This window comes from Patagioenas fasciata, chromosome 3 (assembly GCF_037038585.1).
Source record: "Patagioenas fasciata isolate bPatFas1 chromosome 3, bPatFas1.hap1, whole genome shotgun sequence".
NCBI lineage: Eukaryota > Metazoa > Chordata > Aves > Columbiformes > Columbidae > Patagioenas > Patagioenas fasciata.
Window position 1 is genome coordinate 65,751,902 of NC_092522.1, and position 19,525 is coordinate 65,771,426.

The 19,525-nt window shown below is 40.1% G+C and overlaps 1 protein-coding gene across 4 annotated transcripts in view; it reads right to left on the minus strand.

The window, feature by feature from the left end:
* Positions 1-19,525, minus strand: part of PDE7B (phosphodiesterase 7B) — a 230,061-nt gene that overhangs the window by 27,659 nt on the left and 182,877 nt on the right. For all 4 annotated transcript variants that reach the window (XM_071806514.1, XM_065833861.2, XM_071806513.1 and 1 more), the window contains one exon: positions 11,786-11,869. In XM_071806514.1, the coding sequence (XP_071662615.1) occupies positions 11,786-11,869 (84 nt within the window). The remainder of the gene's footprint in view (positions 1-11,785; positions 11,870-19,525) is intronic.

Below are 19,525 nucleotides of genomic sequence, written 5' to 3' on the forward strand. Positions count from 1 at the left end.
GCTTTCAGGTAACAAGTTTAAAATTTAAAGTATGGAGTAGTTGCTCCAACCCATTTTTATCTAAGTTAATATCTGTTTTTTTAGTTCAAGACAAATGACTGAAATTACCACCTACTCTCTTCTAAGCTGTCTTTAAAATGCACACGTAGAGTTGCTGTGGATGATCTGAAGGTGAAGCTTTGGCTCGCCTCCCAACAAGCAGCTGTACGTTGGATTATGAAGAACTGGTTATTTTATCCTTTGGATTACCAGATTATTTCAGTAGCACAAATAATACTTACCAAACCCCCAAAGCACCAGGATGAAATAAATGATTTCTTATTGTCAAACAAATTTTCTGAATTGAACTATCAAACTTGCTGCCGCTCCTTTGTCACATTGCTCCATAGGGTTGTCACAGGTCTCAAGTGAGATTTAATCACTGGCATACAGCACCTTTGAAGCATGACTTGCTGCTTCAGATGAGCATTGTATTACAATACATCATGCAAAAAAAAGATCACCCACAATAACGTGTTGCCCATTCATATGGGAAGAAGTTCATAATACCGATAAAGAACAGTAGGAAGTGTATTTTCAAATCTGGACTCTTGATGGAAGAGCCCGAATCCCACACTGCAGGCTATCCACACAGATATCGTGTTAAAATCACATTCTTTGGGTCATTTTAGTAATAATTGATTTGTCTATGAATTACAAGACTTGTCAGATGATTGGTATGACCCTTAACAAGTTACTTTGCCATCCACTAAAATGTACCTCATTATGATGTTGTCTTGCATAAAACTGGACTCTGCCCCTCTCTGAGCAAAACACACTCCAAAGTATTATAATCTCATCAGCATTTTCTCCTTCCCTTCCCAAGACCAATGTAAAACAAAAAGGAAAAGCACAACAACATGAAGTTGAGAGAAAAAGGACCATTAAAAAAAGAAGAGCAAAAAGTGAAGCAGCTGAGAGTGAATGCTCAAATTCTGTCCTCAGCTCAGCAGTTGCACTTGAATCTCCCAGCAGCAAAGAACCATTCCTCACATATGGGATCCACCAGCTGACACAAAAACAAGATGAAGTTTTAAGGTGAAATTAAGTGTTTATGTGAATGACTTACAGTAATACACTAAACACACCAATTCTTTATGGACAACTATAAATTTCAATTTAAATTGTAAATATGGAATTTTGATGATGACAACGGATGCAAGTCATATAATGACTTTGAAACATAAAGAGTTATTGACAGTTATTTCTAATTAAGTTAAACTGAATTACAAGTAAATGAATAAAAAATATTGCTGCAGATATCACTGAACTCCAATCCTGGAGCTACGGGTGCTAAAACATATGGTATACTGTTTAGTTAAAGAATGCAAGCTCCAAGGCTCACATTGGAAGGATGTAGTAATCGAGTGCGATTTTGAAATGAACGTGAAAGACAAACAAGAATGTCTTTTGTTTATAACCATAAAGCTTCCCCTGAGAACTGCCTCTATCTTTAATCATGGTGGCAACTTCTGAATGTTTTGTTTACCTAAAAAAGCCATAATCTGTAGCTCTCAAAAGACACACATTCTCATATCTTATAGAGTTACTGCCTAGCACAGTCGTTGAAGAACCCCTTCTTTGTATACTGAACAAAGTTATTGTATGAATTCCCTACACATACAGATTAACAGAAGCATCCATATAAGCATCATCACAAAGCTTAATTTCTACCTTTAAAAACACACGTGGCCAGAGCTCACACTGTGTCTCCTGTCATATTTCAGCAGGCAGCAGAACTGGTTGCATTTCACTGTGTAACTTGGCAGACACCTCACATATACACACTGTCAGACCATGGATGATGTCTGGACACTGCACGTGGCCCTCAAGAGGTTAACAGACTACACGAATCAGTGGCTGCCTTCTCTCTCCTAACAAGGTTCCTCCAGTCACACAGATCTGCTCGTCCTAACATGATCTACGGCTCACTACAGCCCAACCTCTGTTATTTCAGAGAAAGAGGTTTCCTGCACTAGGAACTGCTACCAGTTTTCTTTCAGATTTCTTTCATGGTGCTGCGCTAGCATGTGCCCACAGGCAGCATGAATATAAAAATGATGGAGGTTATGTTAACAATGGTTGAGTTAACATCCAGAAACGATCACATAAATCAAATTTTGACAAGGACATACTTAACTCTGCACGAGACATTCATTACGCTGTTATTGTTCTTTCAAAATAAACAAACTTGGTAACGCATTCAAATAAAGCCTGTGAGTTTTCCTTCACAGTATTGCCTTTTTTTATTTTATTGCACCTCAGTGTACAATAAAAACAGGTCAGCCGGCAGCATGAGTGGATAACAACAGGTTTATTAATTTTCAACAGCCAACAGATTCAGAAGCAGAAAATGTTTTCCTACTTCTTTCCAAAAGGATGCAAAATAAATCAGGTCCTCAAGCACCTGCCTTTGAGTCATGCGGTTTATAGTACACTTTTCCCTCTTCTAAAGATGCAAAGACATTTTGTACTCAGCCACTGCTCTATACAACTGCATGCCCAAAAAGATGGGCAGGATTGGTGGAAAAGTGCTGGAATATCTGAAAGATAAGGTGAGAGGATCAGACCTGCAATTTACTGTCCAGACAATTTGCAAACTGCTAGGATGCTGGGAAACTGTCTCTGGTCCTATACATTACAGAGGCAATTTCCTGTCCCGGTTCCTGGTTTGATAGCTGATTATAATGCTTTTATTTGAGAGTCCAAGAAACATGTAATTGACTGCTGACAAATAATTGGTGTTTGTCTATTTTTTTTTGCGTGTCAAATCATGCCAGGCATTTAGACCACCTTTACTGAAGTCTTGTTTGGCATACTCATTGCGTAACTTGGTTGCTAATATCTTCCTACATTATGGATTTATCACATTATCCCAAAGGCAACAGCAGTATGAGCAGGGATTGCTGAACTGGTATAATTAATCTAAAAATGAATTCCAAACTTACCATTTTCAAGTTTTGGAGAAGGCACTGGCAAACTAGAAGAGATAACCTCTTCTCTCTGTAAAATTTAGGCTTTCCTGTTACCTTGCACTTTGCAGTTCAAAAATTCTTTGGAAAGAAAGTGTTGCAGTTTTGAAGAAAGTCCTGAGAAAATGCACAAAGTACCAGAAATCTATGTAAAGGAGTTTTTGCCTGAAAGCTTTCAGTCTAGGGTAGAAGGACCAAGAAGCTCACATGAATATCCCAGCTGTACTTCTCAGTTGTCTGTGGCTGGTGTGAGGAGCTGATGAACAGGTTGGATTCAAAAATAGTGAGATTGTGGCAATATCAATTTTATCATCTGAATATATGTTCGTCACCACAACTAAGACAATGGAAATGATAAACACCTTGAACTATATAAAATGTACAGCTAAACTAGCATTGCACTCAAATCTTGTAAATGTGGAAATCTTCATGAGGCTTCAAACTATATGGGAATCCAAATATTTTTGAATGGGTAAACATTTTTTTTTCAAGTAAGAAGAGGTTGTGAGAAAGAGTGGGACTCTGAACACACCAGGAAAAGCAGAAAATTAGAAGTAAACCAAAAGATCTTTAAAATTTCCCAATTTGAGTCAAGATCCATTCTTTAATCACCTGCACAAGTGCACAAAATCAATGCAGAGCCTTGTTTACACAAGAGGTCCTCCTATGCTTGTTCAGTTAATGTAGTTAATGAAATTTGGGAGGTTCTGGGACACCAATTTTCTAGGTCACCTTGCTGTGTGTTTTCCTCCTCATTACACTTGAGGTGGTGGTGGCTTGTAACACCTCAGTTTCCAAATCATAAAGTTCCTGCACAATTGTTTGCATGTTGAAGAACGCTAGTCATGCAGCCTCCCCTCCCTCCCAAAAGATACTCCTTTTGATACCATTTGAAAGAGACTACAAAACTTAAGAATTATGCAGATTGTCCCACTAAAATACCAAATTATCCCATTACACCAAGTTCTGGAGGCTGTGCTGCCATCCAGCGGGACCTGGACAGGCTGGAGAGTTGGGCGGGGAATAACCTGATGAAATTTAACAAGGGAAAGTGTAGAGTCCTGCATCTGGGCAGGAACAACCCTGGATTCCAGTATAGGTTGGGAAATTACATATTAGAGAGCAGTGTAGGGCAAAGGGACCTGGGGGTCCTGGTGGACAACAGGATGACCATGAGCCAGCACTGTGCCCTTGTGGCCAGGAAGGCCAATGGCATCCTGGGGTGTATTACAAGGGGGGTGGTCAGTAGATCGACAGAGGCCCTCCTTCCCCTCTACTCTGCCCTGGTGAGACCCCATCTGGAATATTGTGTCCAGTTCTGGGCCCCTCAGTTCAAGAAGGACAGGGAACTGCTGGAGAGGGTCCAGTGTAGGGCAACAAAGATGATTAAGGGAGTGGAGCATCTCCCTTATGAAGAAAGGCTGAGGGAGCTGGGGCTCTTTAGTTTGGAGAAGAGGAGACTGAGGGGTGACCTTATTAATGTTTATAAATATATATAGGGTGAGTGCCATGAGGATGGAGCCAGGCTCTTCTCAGTGGCAAACAATGATAGGACAAGGAGCAATGGGATCAAGCTGGAACACAAGAGGTTCCACTTAAATTTGAGAAAAAACTTCTTCTCATTGAGGGTGACAGAGCACTGGAACAGGCTGCCCAGGGAGGTTGTGGAGTCTCCTACTCTGCAGACATTCAAAACCCGCCTGGACACCTTCTTGTGTAACCTCATCTAAGTGTTCCTCCTCCAGCAGGGGGATTGGACTAGATGATCTTTCGAGGTCCCTTCCAATCCCGAACATACTGGGATACTGTGAAACTACGGTTAGCCTTAATAACAGGAAGAAGAATAGATTAAATCCAAAATTAAGTTGAATTTAGATGTGTTTCTCTTCTCTGCAGCCTTTATTTGGCTCATCAATCATTTTTATGCAAACACACACCTTGGCATCTTTTATTAAGCCTCCTACAAGTTCTTAGGAAACAGCATATTGTGTTCTGTTTCACCACAAAGTCGTTATCCTTTCAACATGAACCTTCACTTTGCCACTTCAATCTTCACACAGTAGCAGAGTCAGGACCATTTTTTCCTAAAACTGCAAATGTTCTATAGCTGATTATAGTTTCTCTGACAGGAAACGGTACATCCCCTCCTCCTTCACTCCCCTTGAGAAAAAACAACATAACCTGTAATAACAGTAAACCCAACTTCCATTTATCATCTTAATGATCCCTTCTCCTTGTTCTTTCTTTTCCTCTGTTCATTTGGAAAGTATCCTCAGTGTTATCTTCAGTCCACCCTTTCCCTTTTCTAATCATGGAAAAGAAGGTGGGGTGGCTGAATGGGTCACGCATCGTTTGGAAAGTTTTAAAGGGATATTCTGAATCCAAAATCAGTGTTAAAAAATAAATTATGAACCTGTACAATCACTAAGACTTTGTGTGTGAAGCACATCTAGTTTTTGTTTGCTCTGCTTGCTCTCATGAGTTCTCCTTAAGTATTCATAAGCCAAACTGCTGCATTTTATTAGCATATGAGGGCACATGCATCAATCAGTTTTACATCCTGGTTTTCATTTTCTAGAAATGTAGCGTAAAAACTAAACAAGGAGCATGAATGGTAGGAAGTATAATATACTTTTCAATCAACCTTGTTATTAAATTTTGCAGATAACAACTCTTAAAAACGCAAGCAACACTCCAAACAACAAAAAAATGTCTGTTATTTGATGAAAAGGGCAACAAGACTGACTTCCAATAACAGGAAGAATTTTTGAATACAGTGACATGTTACTGTAAAACAGAAAAAAATGTTGTGCTGAAACATTATTAAGAGAATCCCAATTCTTCTTCCTTGAATGGAAAACTGAAAGCAAGGTCATAGGCTGACTTCAATTCTGGAAATGGTCTTCCCATTCAAACCTGACACAAGCTAACCAGCTTAAGAAGCCCACGTGCCTTTGGGTTGTTGATAAGTATCTTTTGGATGTGTTTATCCCTGAGGAACTAAGGGAGGTATCCTGCAGAAATGATGTAGACCTCATAAGATCTCTAGCTTTCTAATTTAATAACCATCTGGAACTCTGGACTCATCTCCATGGGCTAGGTTGGGATCCGAGTAATCCAATCAGCCTTGAAACTTCCTCACAAGACTTTTCGTGTCCTAAATTAACCTTGGTCAGAAATATCTAAAACGGCATCTCTCACTCCCACTTATTTTTCTAGCCAAAGGCAACAAAACAAGACAGTTAACCAAACTCTTTTTAACCTCACTCATATGGGTTCAGGTTACTCGATGGTTCAGTTCGGGGTTGGTGACTGTGGTTAAGTTTTATTTTCCCTGGAGACTGGCAGTACCTGAAAGCCCTGGAGCTGTTCAAAATCCAAAACCAAAAATGAATGTAAATTTTGCAAATCAACCCTTCTGTAGACAGGCAAAAACCACAGATTCAAACGTCCACAGATTCTGGTTCTTTGAGATGGAGACTTTTTCATGAGTTCATATCTTCCCTTACTTACCCTGACTACACTTTTCATTTCTGTAGTACCCAATTCATCCCATGCCTGCAAAGCATCACTTTATTTGCAAACAGACTGAAAGGCAGATGATCTTGCTTGATTCAAATGAGACAGCAAATAAAGGACAGAGACTGAATGCTACGTAATGTAACTCTTTATCACCATCTGGTACTAAGAGGAAATCATCTATACTAACTTCATTTTCTAAGCTAAGTTTAAAGTAGGCAGGCTTTTTTTTTTTTTTTTTTGATTAATCATCTGCCTACATACTAGTAGCAAGATTCTAGGTAATACACAGTTGTACCTTTGGAGTTCCTACAGATATGTTTTGACCTTTTACATATTCTCAGATCCCACTCTATGTTTCTGTTGTGCAAGGTGTAAGAGAACACTTGCTCTCTTCGGGTAACATTGTTTTGGTACAGAGATTTCACTTTGCAGGTTACATACTACATCCTTCCCCTTTCCTTGTTATCTCTCCTAGATCTACATATATACAGAAGTGAACTCTACCAGACACTGGAACACTACGGATGGCTTACTGAAAACAAGTGGGTGTAAAATAACAGAAGCTTTGGCATGACTGATACTGTGACAAAACCAAAATGCCCCTAATTAAGGATTTTTTGGGAAAAGTTAAGAATGCAAGCAGAAACAATTTTAATTACATTACTCCATGACAGGCATATTTAGAAATAACCAAATAGAGGCTAACATTTTTGTCATTAGCAAGCAAAATCTCAACCCAAAGAAAAGCTTAGCATGAACAGGATGGGAACTAGAGAATCACTGTTTAAGTCTTAAGAATCTCCTTGTCTTCTGACTTAAAGCTTGACAAGCAAGTTTGTAAATAAAAACTTACTCATCTCAGATGTAAACTGTGTTACTCTGTTATGCTACTTAATTTTACCTGGCAATCAAACATAGTATCTAATATAAACAGAGCAGGGTGAGGTTGTCTTGGTTATCTTGGCATGCTCACCCACAATTCTAGATTTATCACAAGGAATTCCCTCAAACTTTTGGTTGGTGCAATGAAGTACCACCACAGTCACCAGCACAACTCATCACGGGATAATGAAATCTATTTTAATCAATGCATATTAGTCAATGGAGGAATCTTGTTCAATGACTCACTCAGCAGCTTTGTCAATCAGAGAACTAAATTATTGCTGCTTTACCCTATGACCCTTTATTTCTCATATCCAGGCTATGCTTTGCTAAACAGAAAAGAGATCAAGTTAACTGTCACGGCAGAAGATTCAAATTCTGAGTTATTAAACTGCACTTATTCAGTTTAACTCCTTTTCTGTCCTGTGAACAGAAAAGGGTTCATTTAATTAAAAGAAATGTAAAAGTGCAAATAAACTGCCATCATTAATTTCAGCCTGCATTAGGTTCAGTTACAAGCTAGAGCTACTGAGATCAGAGAAACTTCACTCTTCACTAAAATTTGTGAGGCTTGGTTTGGAATCATCCAATACACCATTTATACATTGTATTCAGCTGCCTGATGGCACCTAATACTTGCCTATTCCATCCCATTACTCCTTCTGGCAAGTAAGTTTCTAAGGCTAAGTCTTTTTTAATTCTGCTGTTGCCATTTTAAGAAGTGCCTTATTTGCATGAAGAGAAAACCCTCTCCCCATTTCCATGTAAACCTATGGGGCTGTGCAAAACGTATATCTTTTAGTTTAGGAGTTTGTAAAACCTGAATATTTGTTCATTAGCACTCTAGTGAACATGGAGCCTCAGGTCACCGTGTGCAGCTTATTTTTTTCTGGGGTGTATCTGTGGCCACCAGGAGCAAGTGGTTGCCTTGCCTTATTTTGGGGGGATGGTTGGCTTGCCTCCTGGGGGTCTTCACACCGGGCTAAGAAGCATCGGCTGCCACAGATTCTCTGGGGAGAGGAGCCACTACGTAGCTCCCCAAAGCTTCTGGCTTGAAACCATCAACACAAACGAGCATCTGGTTGGTCATGCAGGTCTCCGTGAGTTGCAAGGACTGAGTCAGGATCGTGGGGCAAACATACGCTCCTCACAATGCAGAACCGAGGAATTCTTGGTGACACAGGGATATATTACATTCACTTTTGTATTTCGGAATCATCTTAAGAGTCCCCAAACCCATCAGTGCAAGTATGCTTCAAGGACAGCTTGCAAGTAGGCAGGGAAAAGACAGGAAGATGCTAAAGCCTTGCACCTCCTCCAGACATGATCCTGCAAAATCCTCATGGCTCTGATAGCCTGGCAAGGTCAAATAGCACTCACTAAATTTCTATATATTGCAGAGAGGCACTGGAGGAATGTGTAGATGGCATCACAGACGTCAGCTCAAACAGCAAGAAGCCAACATTAATGCAGTTGGCTTTGATTAGGGCAACACAAGATCCCATTTTCAGAGCGCAGAAAGTTTTCCTATCCAAAAAGACTTCACGGTGTCTTAAGTTACACAGCGACTTTACTGCAGGACTCCAGAATAAAAAACCCAAAAGATACGGTCTACTGGGTGTTAACCCTTAAGACCCATATTAGGGAAAAATCCACTAGTTTGACTGAATCTGTAAGTATGTTACATTTAAGTAACCTTTAGTCTAACATTAAACAGCAATGCCCTGATTTTTATTTTAAATGTCAGTTTTCAAAATGAATGTCAAGTCTGTTCAAGAAAGAACTTCAGTGTTTTCCTCTACTTTAAAACAACGGTGGTACTGTTATTTGGAATAATATTTCAGATGGTAGGGGGAACAATCGCTATTTAAGCTCAGTTTGACTGAATTAGTGAGAAACTGGTTTAATGTTCTTCTTTATAATTTCTGAGGATATTTACCATAAAATTTTCTCTGCCTCATCCCTCCTTTACTGCAACAGCTTTCAGTATACAGCGGCTGCCTGTCAGTTACTGCCCCCAAACAAATATAATGCGGTGCTGAAATTTTACTGCAAATATGAAATAGGCACTTTTCAAAAAAAGTTTGCAGTAGTGATGTTTCTGTATGTTCCTTTTTGATAGGATGTGCAGTACCATGGTTTTTGCTGCTTACATGGTATGCAGAGCAGAAAGGGATTTGACAGATAAATGTATATGAACAAATAATACAAAAACCTGTTTATTCCCTGGCAGAACACGTCTGCATGCTCTGACACCAAGCATTGTCATTTACCTTGAGTTCACTTGGGGAGCCAGGCCCAGTGCACAAAACTAGTACTCAAGTGTCTAGAAATCTCACTTAATTTGCACTGAAAAAAATTAAGCCAACACCACTCGCTAGGCAAAAAGCAGTAAATAAAAAAAACAACTGAAAACAATGGGAAATCCAAAATCAGGATCACTGCTTTTCTTACACAGAGATCATGACTAGCCCGAGCGACTTCTTTCAGATTACAGAAAAGCAGTAAAATGAAAGAATAAGTCAGAAGTCCCTGAGACAGAGAAAACAGGAATATAAAACCCCAGGTGCCCCACAGCTCCGTGGGACCAGAGGCACATGCAGAAAGAAGCATTGCTTTTAAACAGGGCAGTTTCAGGACAGGGGCTGTGCTGAGTGCCCTGCTGCTTGTGTGACCAAAGGCTGAGCATTGATAAGCACGTCTCCTGCCATGGATCTCTCCCTCGTGAGCTTACAGGCAGTACCTGAGGGATGGCAAGATTCATCTACAAGGGACAAAAGTGAAAGCCCTATTGCCAGAAAAAAAAGAGCTGAAAAGCTTTTGGTTTTATTAACCAGGGAGAGGAAAGAGTATACGATGAGACTTTTAAAGAATGTATATGTATTCAAAACAAAAAGGAAGTAATTAATTTAGTCACACTTGAATGTGAATATATATTAACTTCTGCTTCACTAATGAAGTGCTTTATTTTCTTTCAGTTTTTATAAGGGCATCAACAGTAGTATTTCCAGCTAGCCTAAATTAGATTTTTCTTCACAGTCTTCATTGATAAGCCAGGACTAAATGATCATCTGAGCTCTGCTCAACCATTACATTATTCCCTCTTTGTCCTGGGAAAATTGCTAGACCAATTTTACTCCTTGTGTCTTTCTACCTTAGCCATAGCAAGCACCAATTGACTTAGGACCTAGAAAATACCTTTTATCAGCAAGACTGAAAGCAAGCACTTTGCCAGGCAGCAGTAACTTTGCCAGCTTGTGCGAATGCATCCCATCAGAGCTCAAGTCCTCCCCTTCCTATCAGCCCCTCTTTTCTCTTGCCTCAAAGACGGACTCACCCTTTGCAGCTGGGCTTCTTCTCTCCTCCCTGCCACCCACTTCCCCTCCCCTTCCCCAGGCACTTGGGCAAGCACTTACAAAAAGGGGACGTAGAACTTTAGTTTGGTAATTGCTTTTTAACGAAAAGCATAAACGCTAGAAGCTTAAAAGTGTCATCACTAAACAAACAGTCAGAGTTTCAGTCTGTTTTGATGAAGACAGTCAATGACTTTTTTTTTTTTCCAAAGGTTACATGGAGTGGTGCGTGCAGCACACAAGGACACATCAAGATCTGACCACATCTGAACATGAGTTAAGACAGCTACAGGGCCCAAATCTAAGAGATCTGTGGTTATTTTGTTTTGTTTTTTTTGCACACTGGCTAATGGGGCTGCATCAGCATAGAGAATCCATCAGGTGGAAGGAAAAAACCAAACACACACAAACAGCCAACAACCCAGGATCTTGATTTTCTTTTTTCTTTTAGTTTTGCCCTCCTTTATTTACAACAGTGGCAAAAAAACTTCAATCAAAATGAGGTTAAGATTATTTTTAACAGATGTTCACTGCTGGCCTGACCCAAAATCCATTGACGTCAATGAGAAGACTCCATGGGGCTTTGGATTGGGTTCTAATTGATGGAAAAATTAATGTTATTGTAAACCACTGGTCAGTGCTGTCACATGCTTTCCTTCTGTGCCAATTCTATATGACCGGATAACAGACTCACATAAATCTGTTCCAACTGTTGGCTAAGAGGCTAAAGGACAGAGAGGTTTATCTTTTTAATTCTGAAGCACCCCCTACCCCCCCCAGCACACCCCAGGGCACTACTGTAGTTACTTGACAGACTCAGCATTATGGACAGTATTCATACAATCAAAACATTTCACAGTCAAACACTTTGTGGGAATAATAGGATTATTAATGCTGACTGTATGAAGACAGCTGAACTTCAGATACGTATGAGATACTTTGGTTCACAGACTTTCAAGACTGATTTTTGTTTCTTCTTTTTTTTCAAAACAGACTTGAAGGAAGGGTTGTACTTACTGTTAAGAAGACGGAAGTCTATAAATGGGTAGGAGCCACGGCGCTCGGAGAGAACCCCTGTCTGACCTCTCACCCGTGCATCTCCTGCAAAACACAAAATCCCCAGAGATGTTAGAAGGGGCAGCTGCCTTTCTCTGCTTTTAGATCTAGATCTATTTTCTATCCAAAGTGATGACGTTGAGCTCCTCCAATGGGAAAAATAAGGTCCAAAAAAATCATCTCCAATGACATCCCTGGGTAATTGGGTACAGAGGTTCAGCTGATCCTCTTATCCCAACAAAGGCACAAAAACTCCTCATGTTTATCCTATTGATCAGCTTCTTGCCCAGTAAGTAGACTCTCACTGCTTCAGGAGCGGTGTAGAAGTGTTCTGCCCAGACAAGACCAGTTGGATTCTGACTGTGACAGCACCACACACAAAGGTCTCAGCCTTGGACTAGGCTCACAGTCCGACTGACCTCCAAAGCCGTGGGACTGGTCTCTAAATCATGAGTTGATGAAATAAATCTCCAAACAAAATATGAAGAGGTTTTTGAGGTTTTTAAGGTTTTGTTTGTTTGATTGATTGCTTTTGTTTCACTTTCTGCTCTTTGAGCGCTCTGGAAAATGTCAGCCTTCTCAAACACCAAAGCTGCTTCATATAAGTGAAACCTAATCTTCTCAGACAAGCATTACTTCAGAGTTTTAGGATATATATTTAAATACCATAAAGTGACAATACCTTACTTAGTATCTCTATGTAATTCACATTGATTAGCACCTGACTTGCCACACAATATTGACAAAACAGGCAAAACTCACTTAAGGAGAAAAAACGCTACCCTGGATGAGTAAGAGTTACAAAACCTCACTCCAAGTAGATTGGAAGTAGTGGGCAGCAGATGTCATTTTTAAATTTCCATAACCTTAAATATCTTTTTCTGTGATATAGTAGTTTCTTTATAGGCAAATACCAAGACCAAAATATTAAAAATTCTTAAATAAGATGAAGTATGAAGAGGTTCAGGTCAGAGTACTCTAGTTCTTCACAATACCAGTTCCTCCTCTAGAAAAACACAGGCCATGGTGTTGAAAGCATCCTCACTGCACTTCCTTGGACAGCTCACACTGTAGGCCTCTCAAACTTTACAATAAAATTATGAATTATTAGTTAGTCTGAATTGTGCTTCCTCTGGGATACAAATATAGCATCTGACTAATCTAAACAAAAAAAAATTAAGAATTTGGCTGCTAGCGCTAGCTTCCACTGCTTGTGTTTAAAAACAAAAAAAAAAAGCTTGCAGCATAAAAAAAGGACTTTGTTAGATACTCTTACTTTTCTTCTATCTAATGTTCACTTAAAATGTGCTTACAATTATGTTTAAGGGAATAAAGCCAAGTAGAAGTGTTAAGTTAAATATTGGAGGTGAAAAAAATATTCCGTGCCCTCTAGGGATCCTTAGAGGTATGAAAGGCACAGGAGCACACACTCAAATTAAGATTATTTCAAACACAGTCACTTCTGATTACAAATATAAATCTATTTTCTCTCCCCCTTACTTTCGCTTTGCTTTTTTTGCTTCCAGAGAAAGAGCACATGTTCCCTGTACTCAGCTCCCGCTTGCCAATCGCTGCCTCTAAGGAACCAGTCCAAAACAACTCAAGCTGTTGTTGACCCCACTTACCCTTCCTGACAGCAGGGGCAGGAGGTGCAAACCTCTGCCTGCTCTTCAGCTGTTGCACTTCAAAGGTATCATCATAGCATGGGGCTACCTTCATCAGTAGCTTAAAATCACATGCAACTTGTAGCAACGGAGGCATATAAACCTATTTCCCTGTGATCCTTCTGTGAAAGGGCAGAAGGGTGGAACAAATAGCTGGAGAGGTTGTAAAACACCAAAGAGCAAGATTCATCAGCACCCGTGAGTCAGAGCTTGTCAGGCAGCACCTGGGCTTAAAAGCATTGCACAGGTGGACCCATCAGATTGGCTGACTTGTGTAGAAAGAGTAAGAATGGCAAGCATATGGTACACATTATGTAAAGCCAGAAAAATCAGACAGGCTTGAGCCTGTCACTAAGACAAGCAGCAGCAAATTAAGAACGGGTGTAAATTCGGAGCATGCCTTGGTTGAGGCTTTTGTTTTTCTGTATGTACCAACAAATTAAGAGGAAACTGCAAATAATCCCCTGAATTAACACACTGGTAAACATGTCACTTGTGACTAAATCAACAGATACTTTGAAAAAAAAAAAAAAAGAGAAATTCAAACTCCAAAAATCTGAAAAAAACCCAAGACATATGATACTGTACACTGAGAAAGACCGATTTTCTTTCTGGACATGAAATAATAAATCTATCAGATCAAGAGAAGTACCATAGTACTAGAGAATAACAAAATTATACACAGTTACACATTGAAAAAGTTGCCTAATTCTTATCATAATAGTATGACCCCAAATTTTGAGGAAGTGAACACTACAGGTAGTTAGAAAACTGGAACACAGAATAAAACACAGTGTGGGCTTACCAAAAGTAGACCATACAAGATAAAACTTGATAATTAATTACCTTGAATAAAACAGGGAACTGTTAGAAAAGAGGAAAAAAATCGATACTGTAGTGCAATTCAACCATATGGACTTTGTTAAACATACAACAGAAGGCAAGAGATGAGTACAAAAACTGAGTTGGCAAAAACTGAAAGTCAGATGATAACACGGTGCACTGAAATGAAACTTGTGCTTGGGAACAATTATGCATGATCTTTAGAAGATTCACATTGGGAATAGTCTTAAATTTTTTTATTGATGATCTTAACAAAGCATTAGGAGAGTGCTAGTGAGACTTGGTGATAACACAAAGCTGGGAGATACCAGGTATATGCAGCTACAGCTATTTTGGATAAAGTTCACTGCTGCTGTTATGCTCTCCGCTGCAACTGCTCTATGGCCCAGCTACCTGCAGCTCCCACTTTCATTTCACTGGTAGTCCAGCTTCCTCTCATGGTGCTCCTGGTATCTCCTACAGAACTGAAGACTAGCCAACTCAGACAAGTATGTACACTATTCAGGGAAGGTAATTTCAGTAAAGAGATGGAAAGTAAGGGAGGTATTGATGGCATTAGCCAAAGTACTTGATATAAGTACATCTGAAATGCTGTATCTAGAAAGCTGAATTCCTCCTGGAAAAGTGGAGAGAAGGACCTCTAGGAAGATGATCAGCGCATTGAAGAGCCATTTCACAAAAGGAAAATCACCCTGCAGTAATGCTCACCATCGATAAGCAGCAGAATGGGGAAAGAACCACTTAGGTGATCAGAAGAATATCATTCTGAAGGAGGACATGAAAACAAAGCAGGCCATAATGGCATGGGCTTTATATATGCTGAAAGATAACCTGAAACAGTTAATGACTATGCATGACGATTGATAAACTTGCTACCAGCTCTATGTTCTTCAAATTAAGAAAATGTGAATGAGTTTTACTTAACCAGCAAAGCTGAGGACCTGAAGTCATGGAAAATTACCGATGATTCTGATGGGCTATTTGTGTCATTTTACACTTTTTACAGATAATAAAAGTTTGGGCTGTCTCTAGCACTATAGAAATCTATATGCAGAATAAATCTGCATCCCTGATGACTTAGTAAAAGACACTAAAATCTTTATATTCAAGGATTATTAACTTTACCCTCAGGGAAGGCAAGTTTCTGATGAGTCAATGATGTTATCAAGTAGCTCTACCTCCTGAATCTGCTATTTCAAAATACTTAGCCAGGTTCCACCTAGTCTCTTTCTACATCATTAGAGAAAGATTAGTTAGGAAGTGGTGGTGGGCTAAATCAACCACACCTGCTTTGCCCCCTTTTTTCTTGGCTCACTTATTTGGAAAACATTTATATTATTCCCTATTACTTTTAATTACCTCCAAGTACACTCAACAGAGATACTAAAAATATGGATTGTGCCAGATGTACACCACATGACTTTTAATTTCTGAGAGGCAAGGGCCATTCATGGCAACACACCAACCTCTCTTTTTTGCTTTGGCAGAGGACTTTGAGGGTGACTTTCATCAGGCCACGAGACCTTTACATCTCTTTGCTCTCCACCTTAAAATCCAGCTAAACAATTGTTCTGACAACTTATGCAATCAGCAGTTTTAGATAAATAATCCTTTTCAGAGCAAAAGGAAGGATTCTGTGGAAACAGGGCAGGAAATTTTGACAGCTCATTGTGTTCCCAAGTGAAATAAACAGGGTGAAGGGAAACGGCAAGGGTACAGGTTCTCCCTGGCTGCTTTGGGCTGAAGATGCGAGGCTGGAACATTTGCAGCCGCAAACATGAAGGGCTGCATCCTTGCTTGAGCCAAGTCACCACAAGAGCTTCCAGATGGGACATCACCCAGGAGTTGCTGTCCTCTTGAATTTTTTAAAACAGACAAGAAAACAAACAAAACAAATGAAAGCAAGACAAACTAGGTAACAGGAGCCTGTGCAGCGCATGCTGTGACTGAGACACATGACTGCTTATAGCCATGAGAAACACCAATGATCTGGATGAGGGTATCGAGTGTACTCTCAATAAGTTTGCAGGTTACACCAAGTTAGGTGGGAGTGTTGATCTCCAGAATGGTAGGAAGGCTCTACAGAGGGATCTGGACTGGCTGGATCAATGGGCTGAGGCCAGTTGTATGAGGTTCAACAGGACCTGGGGATGTTGGCTGGCAGCCAGCTGAACACGAGCCAGCAGTGTGCCCAGGTGGCCAAGAAGTCCAACAGCATCCTGGCTTGTACCAGAGACAGTATGGCCAGCAGGACCAGGGAAATGATCATCCCCTGTACTCCGCACTGGTGAGGCCCCACCTCGAATACTGTGTTCAGTTTTGGACCCCTCACTACAAGAAAGACGTTGAGGTGCTGGAGAGAGTTCAGAAGCGGAACAACACTGGTGAAGGGTCTGGAGCACAGGTCTTATGATAAGTGATGAGCAGCTAAGGGAAATGGGGCTCTTTAGCCTGGAGAAAAGGAGGCCGAGGGGAGACCTTACCCCTCTCTACAACTACCTGAAAGGAGCTTGTAGCATGGAGGGTGTTGGCCTCTTCTAAGTAACAAGTGATAGGATAAGAGGAAATTACCTCAAGCTGCACCGGGGTTGGTTTAGATCGGATAGCAGGAAAAATTTCTTTACCGAAAGCGCTGCAAAACACTGGAACAGACTGCCCAGGGAAGTGGTGGAGTCACCATCCCTGGAAGTGTTTAAAGGATGTGTAGATGTGATGTTTAGGGACATGACTGAGCGGTGGACTTGGCAGTGCTAGATTAATGATTTGACTTGATGATCTTAAAGGTCTTTTCCACACCACACAATTCTACGATTCTACAAAAACTGGATATGGGGAAAGAACTGTGGTACTACTGCAGCCATAACATCAGCGTAATTTCAAGGTGGGCAGAAAGGTTAAGAAAAAAATGAGGCAGCTCTTAGCTGCCTGACACATCTGGAGGAAAGAGCCGTTTGCACGCAGGAAAAGAGCTTCTCCGAGACTTGCCTGAAGTGACGTAGGATTAAATTTCACTAAGCAAGCACAACAAATTAGGAGAGAAAACAGGGCCATTGCTGTGGCAAAACAACAGAGCAGCTTCATGCAGCAGAAGTTAGGAGCAGCCGCTAAATTATTGATTTTATTTAGTACACAGCTCCGTGTGGTAAGTCAGGAATACCACAGCAAATTCACAAGAGGTTCCAAGTATTTATTCTAGTTAAGCTTTTCTACAATTTTCATCCAAATATATCTTAAGATGAGTACTTTCCGTAGAAAACTGAGTGGCACTTATAAGGCCTCTCGTGGAGTCCATAAAGCCCCTGTCTCCTCCACTATTTTGGTTATGAAAAGGTTTGAAATTTCTGAGATGAAGGAAGATGAGTTGTTGATGTTTTAAGCATCAGTCTGGTTTTGGTGGAAAGCTTTCTAAAAGAGAGAAGTGTTACTGTGTAAAAGTACAACCTGGGATGAAAGGCTAGTTTAAAAACAAGTAGAAGAATTACTGGAATTATTTTAAAAGACATTTAATGCTTGTCCATAGTGATTTGTACTTGTTTGGATTCCTTTCATTTTGTTGTCTTAGTGTTATAAAGATTACTGTTGTAAATTCTTATCTGCAGAGAGTATTTTATGCAGATTTCCTCCTGTGCATAAGATTTTCAGTGAAGATTTCCCCTGAACAGACATGTCAAGACTGACATCAGAGGTACAGAGGCCGGACAAGTCTCCTTTCCAGCAGAGGTAACTGGGGAAGCCACCTCACTTCATCCATCTGTAAACACTGAATTTTTAAACATGTAAATATTCAAAAATGTAGCATTTTGTGTACCATACAATGCATGGTTCTACTATTTCTGGTAAGAGTCCTAATGAGCGCCTAAGTAGCGACTTCATCCAGTGTGTTCTGCAGTTTCATTTCAGAATGCTCTGAAATGGAAGGTAACTATTACTACTTCCGTTTAACAAAAACAGGATAAAAAGATGGTGCACAGAAAATCTCTTAATTTTCCCTGCACTGATTCTAACCCACGAATGAGTTAGGGTTATTTATTTATTTATTTGTTTGTTTATTTTTACCAGTCAACTACTTGAATTTCAGCTATTCAAAATTCTGTCTCCAAATCAGCAACAGTTGCAGATGAAACATTTCACTCATCCTCTGTGTTTTTACAAAACTATATTGTGGAATGAATGGTGGATCTTACGCTCAGTATAAACTAATGACACTGACTGTACCTGTAAGCTGTAATTTCTGCCCTCCTTTACTGACCATAATCCATACAAATGCTGTATCTTAATCTCTTACACAACATTATCACCACTGCTTGTGCTAATCAGTAAAATGCAAGAAACTGAAGCTGACTGGTTCATAGAAGTCTCAACACTAAAAGTCTCCTGATGAGATCACTTTTGCAGTGATGCACAGCCTATCTGGATACACAGCCAGAGGAATACCCAGGATTCATGAGCATGCCTCTAACAGCTGGTCCATTCTGACAAATGAGCACCTAGAGTAAAGGTAAATTAATATTTAACAGACACTCTTGAAATCCTCCCTTAGACAATATCGGATCACACCAGTAACTCTGGAGAAAAGATTTTGAACTGAAATAACTTGAGGCAAAGCTATTGCAACATGCAGACTATGGAAAAAGTGCTTACAGACAACGGAAATCCAAGAGGATGAGAAAACTGCCATAGAGAACCAGGTAACAGCAGTCATCAGAAATTCAGATACTGAAGCAGTACCCATATTACCATCTTCAGAGATGTGTTTGTTCTTGCATGAGCAAACACAGAGCCTGCAAAACTAAGTAGATATTCAACTAAAGAAATAGAGTCGATTACGATAGAAAATTCCTAATGTGCTAAAGAAGGCAGTTTCCCAAAACGTTAATACATTATATTGCACTAGAAATGCTTCCAGGTATTTCTGCATTTGATAATGGGCTACAAATTATTGCCTTAAGGTCAGATGCATTTCATGTAACCATAGGTGTAAGTCAGTAGAGAGGAGTATGTTCCTCCACCCAGTGACTAACACTTAAAGAGACTGAATTGCCTTTCAGAGTTGCATGTTTTTCACTTTGAGTGCACTTCGAGTCTAAGACACCTCTGTTCCTAAATTAGGTGCTATGGTTATGAGCACAGCATACTGCAGGAAGAATCTGAGACCCATGAGAATCGTATTCAGACAGCTAAGACCACACCAAAC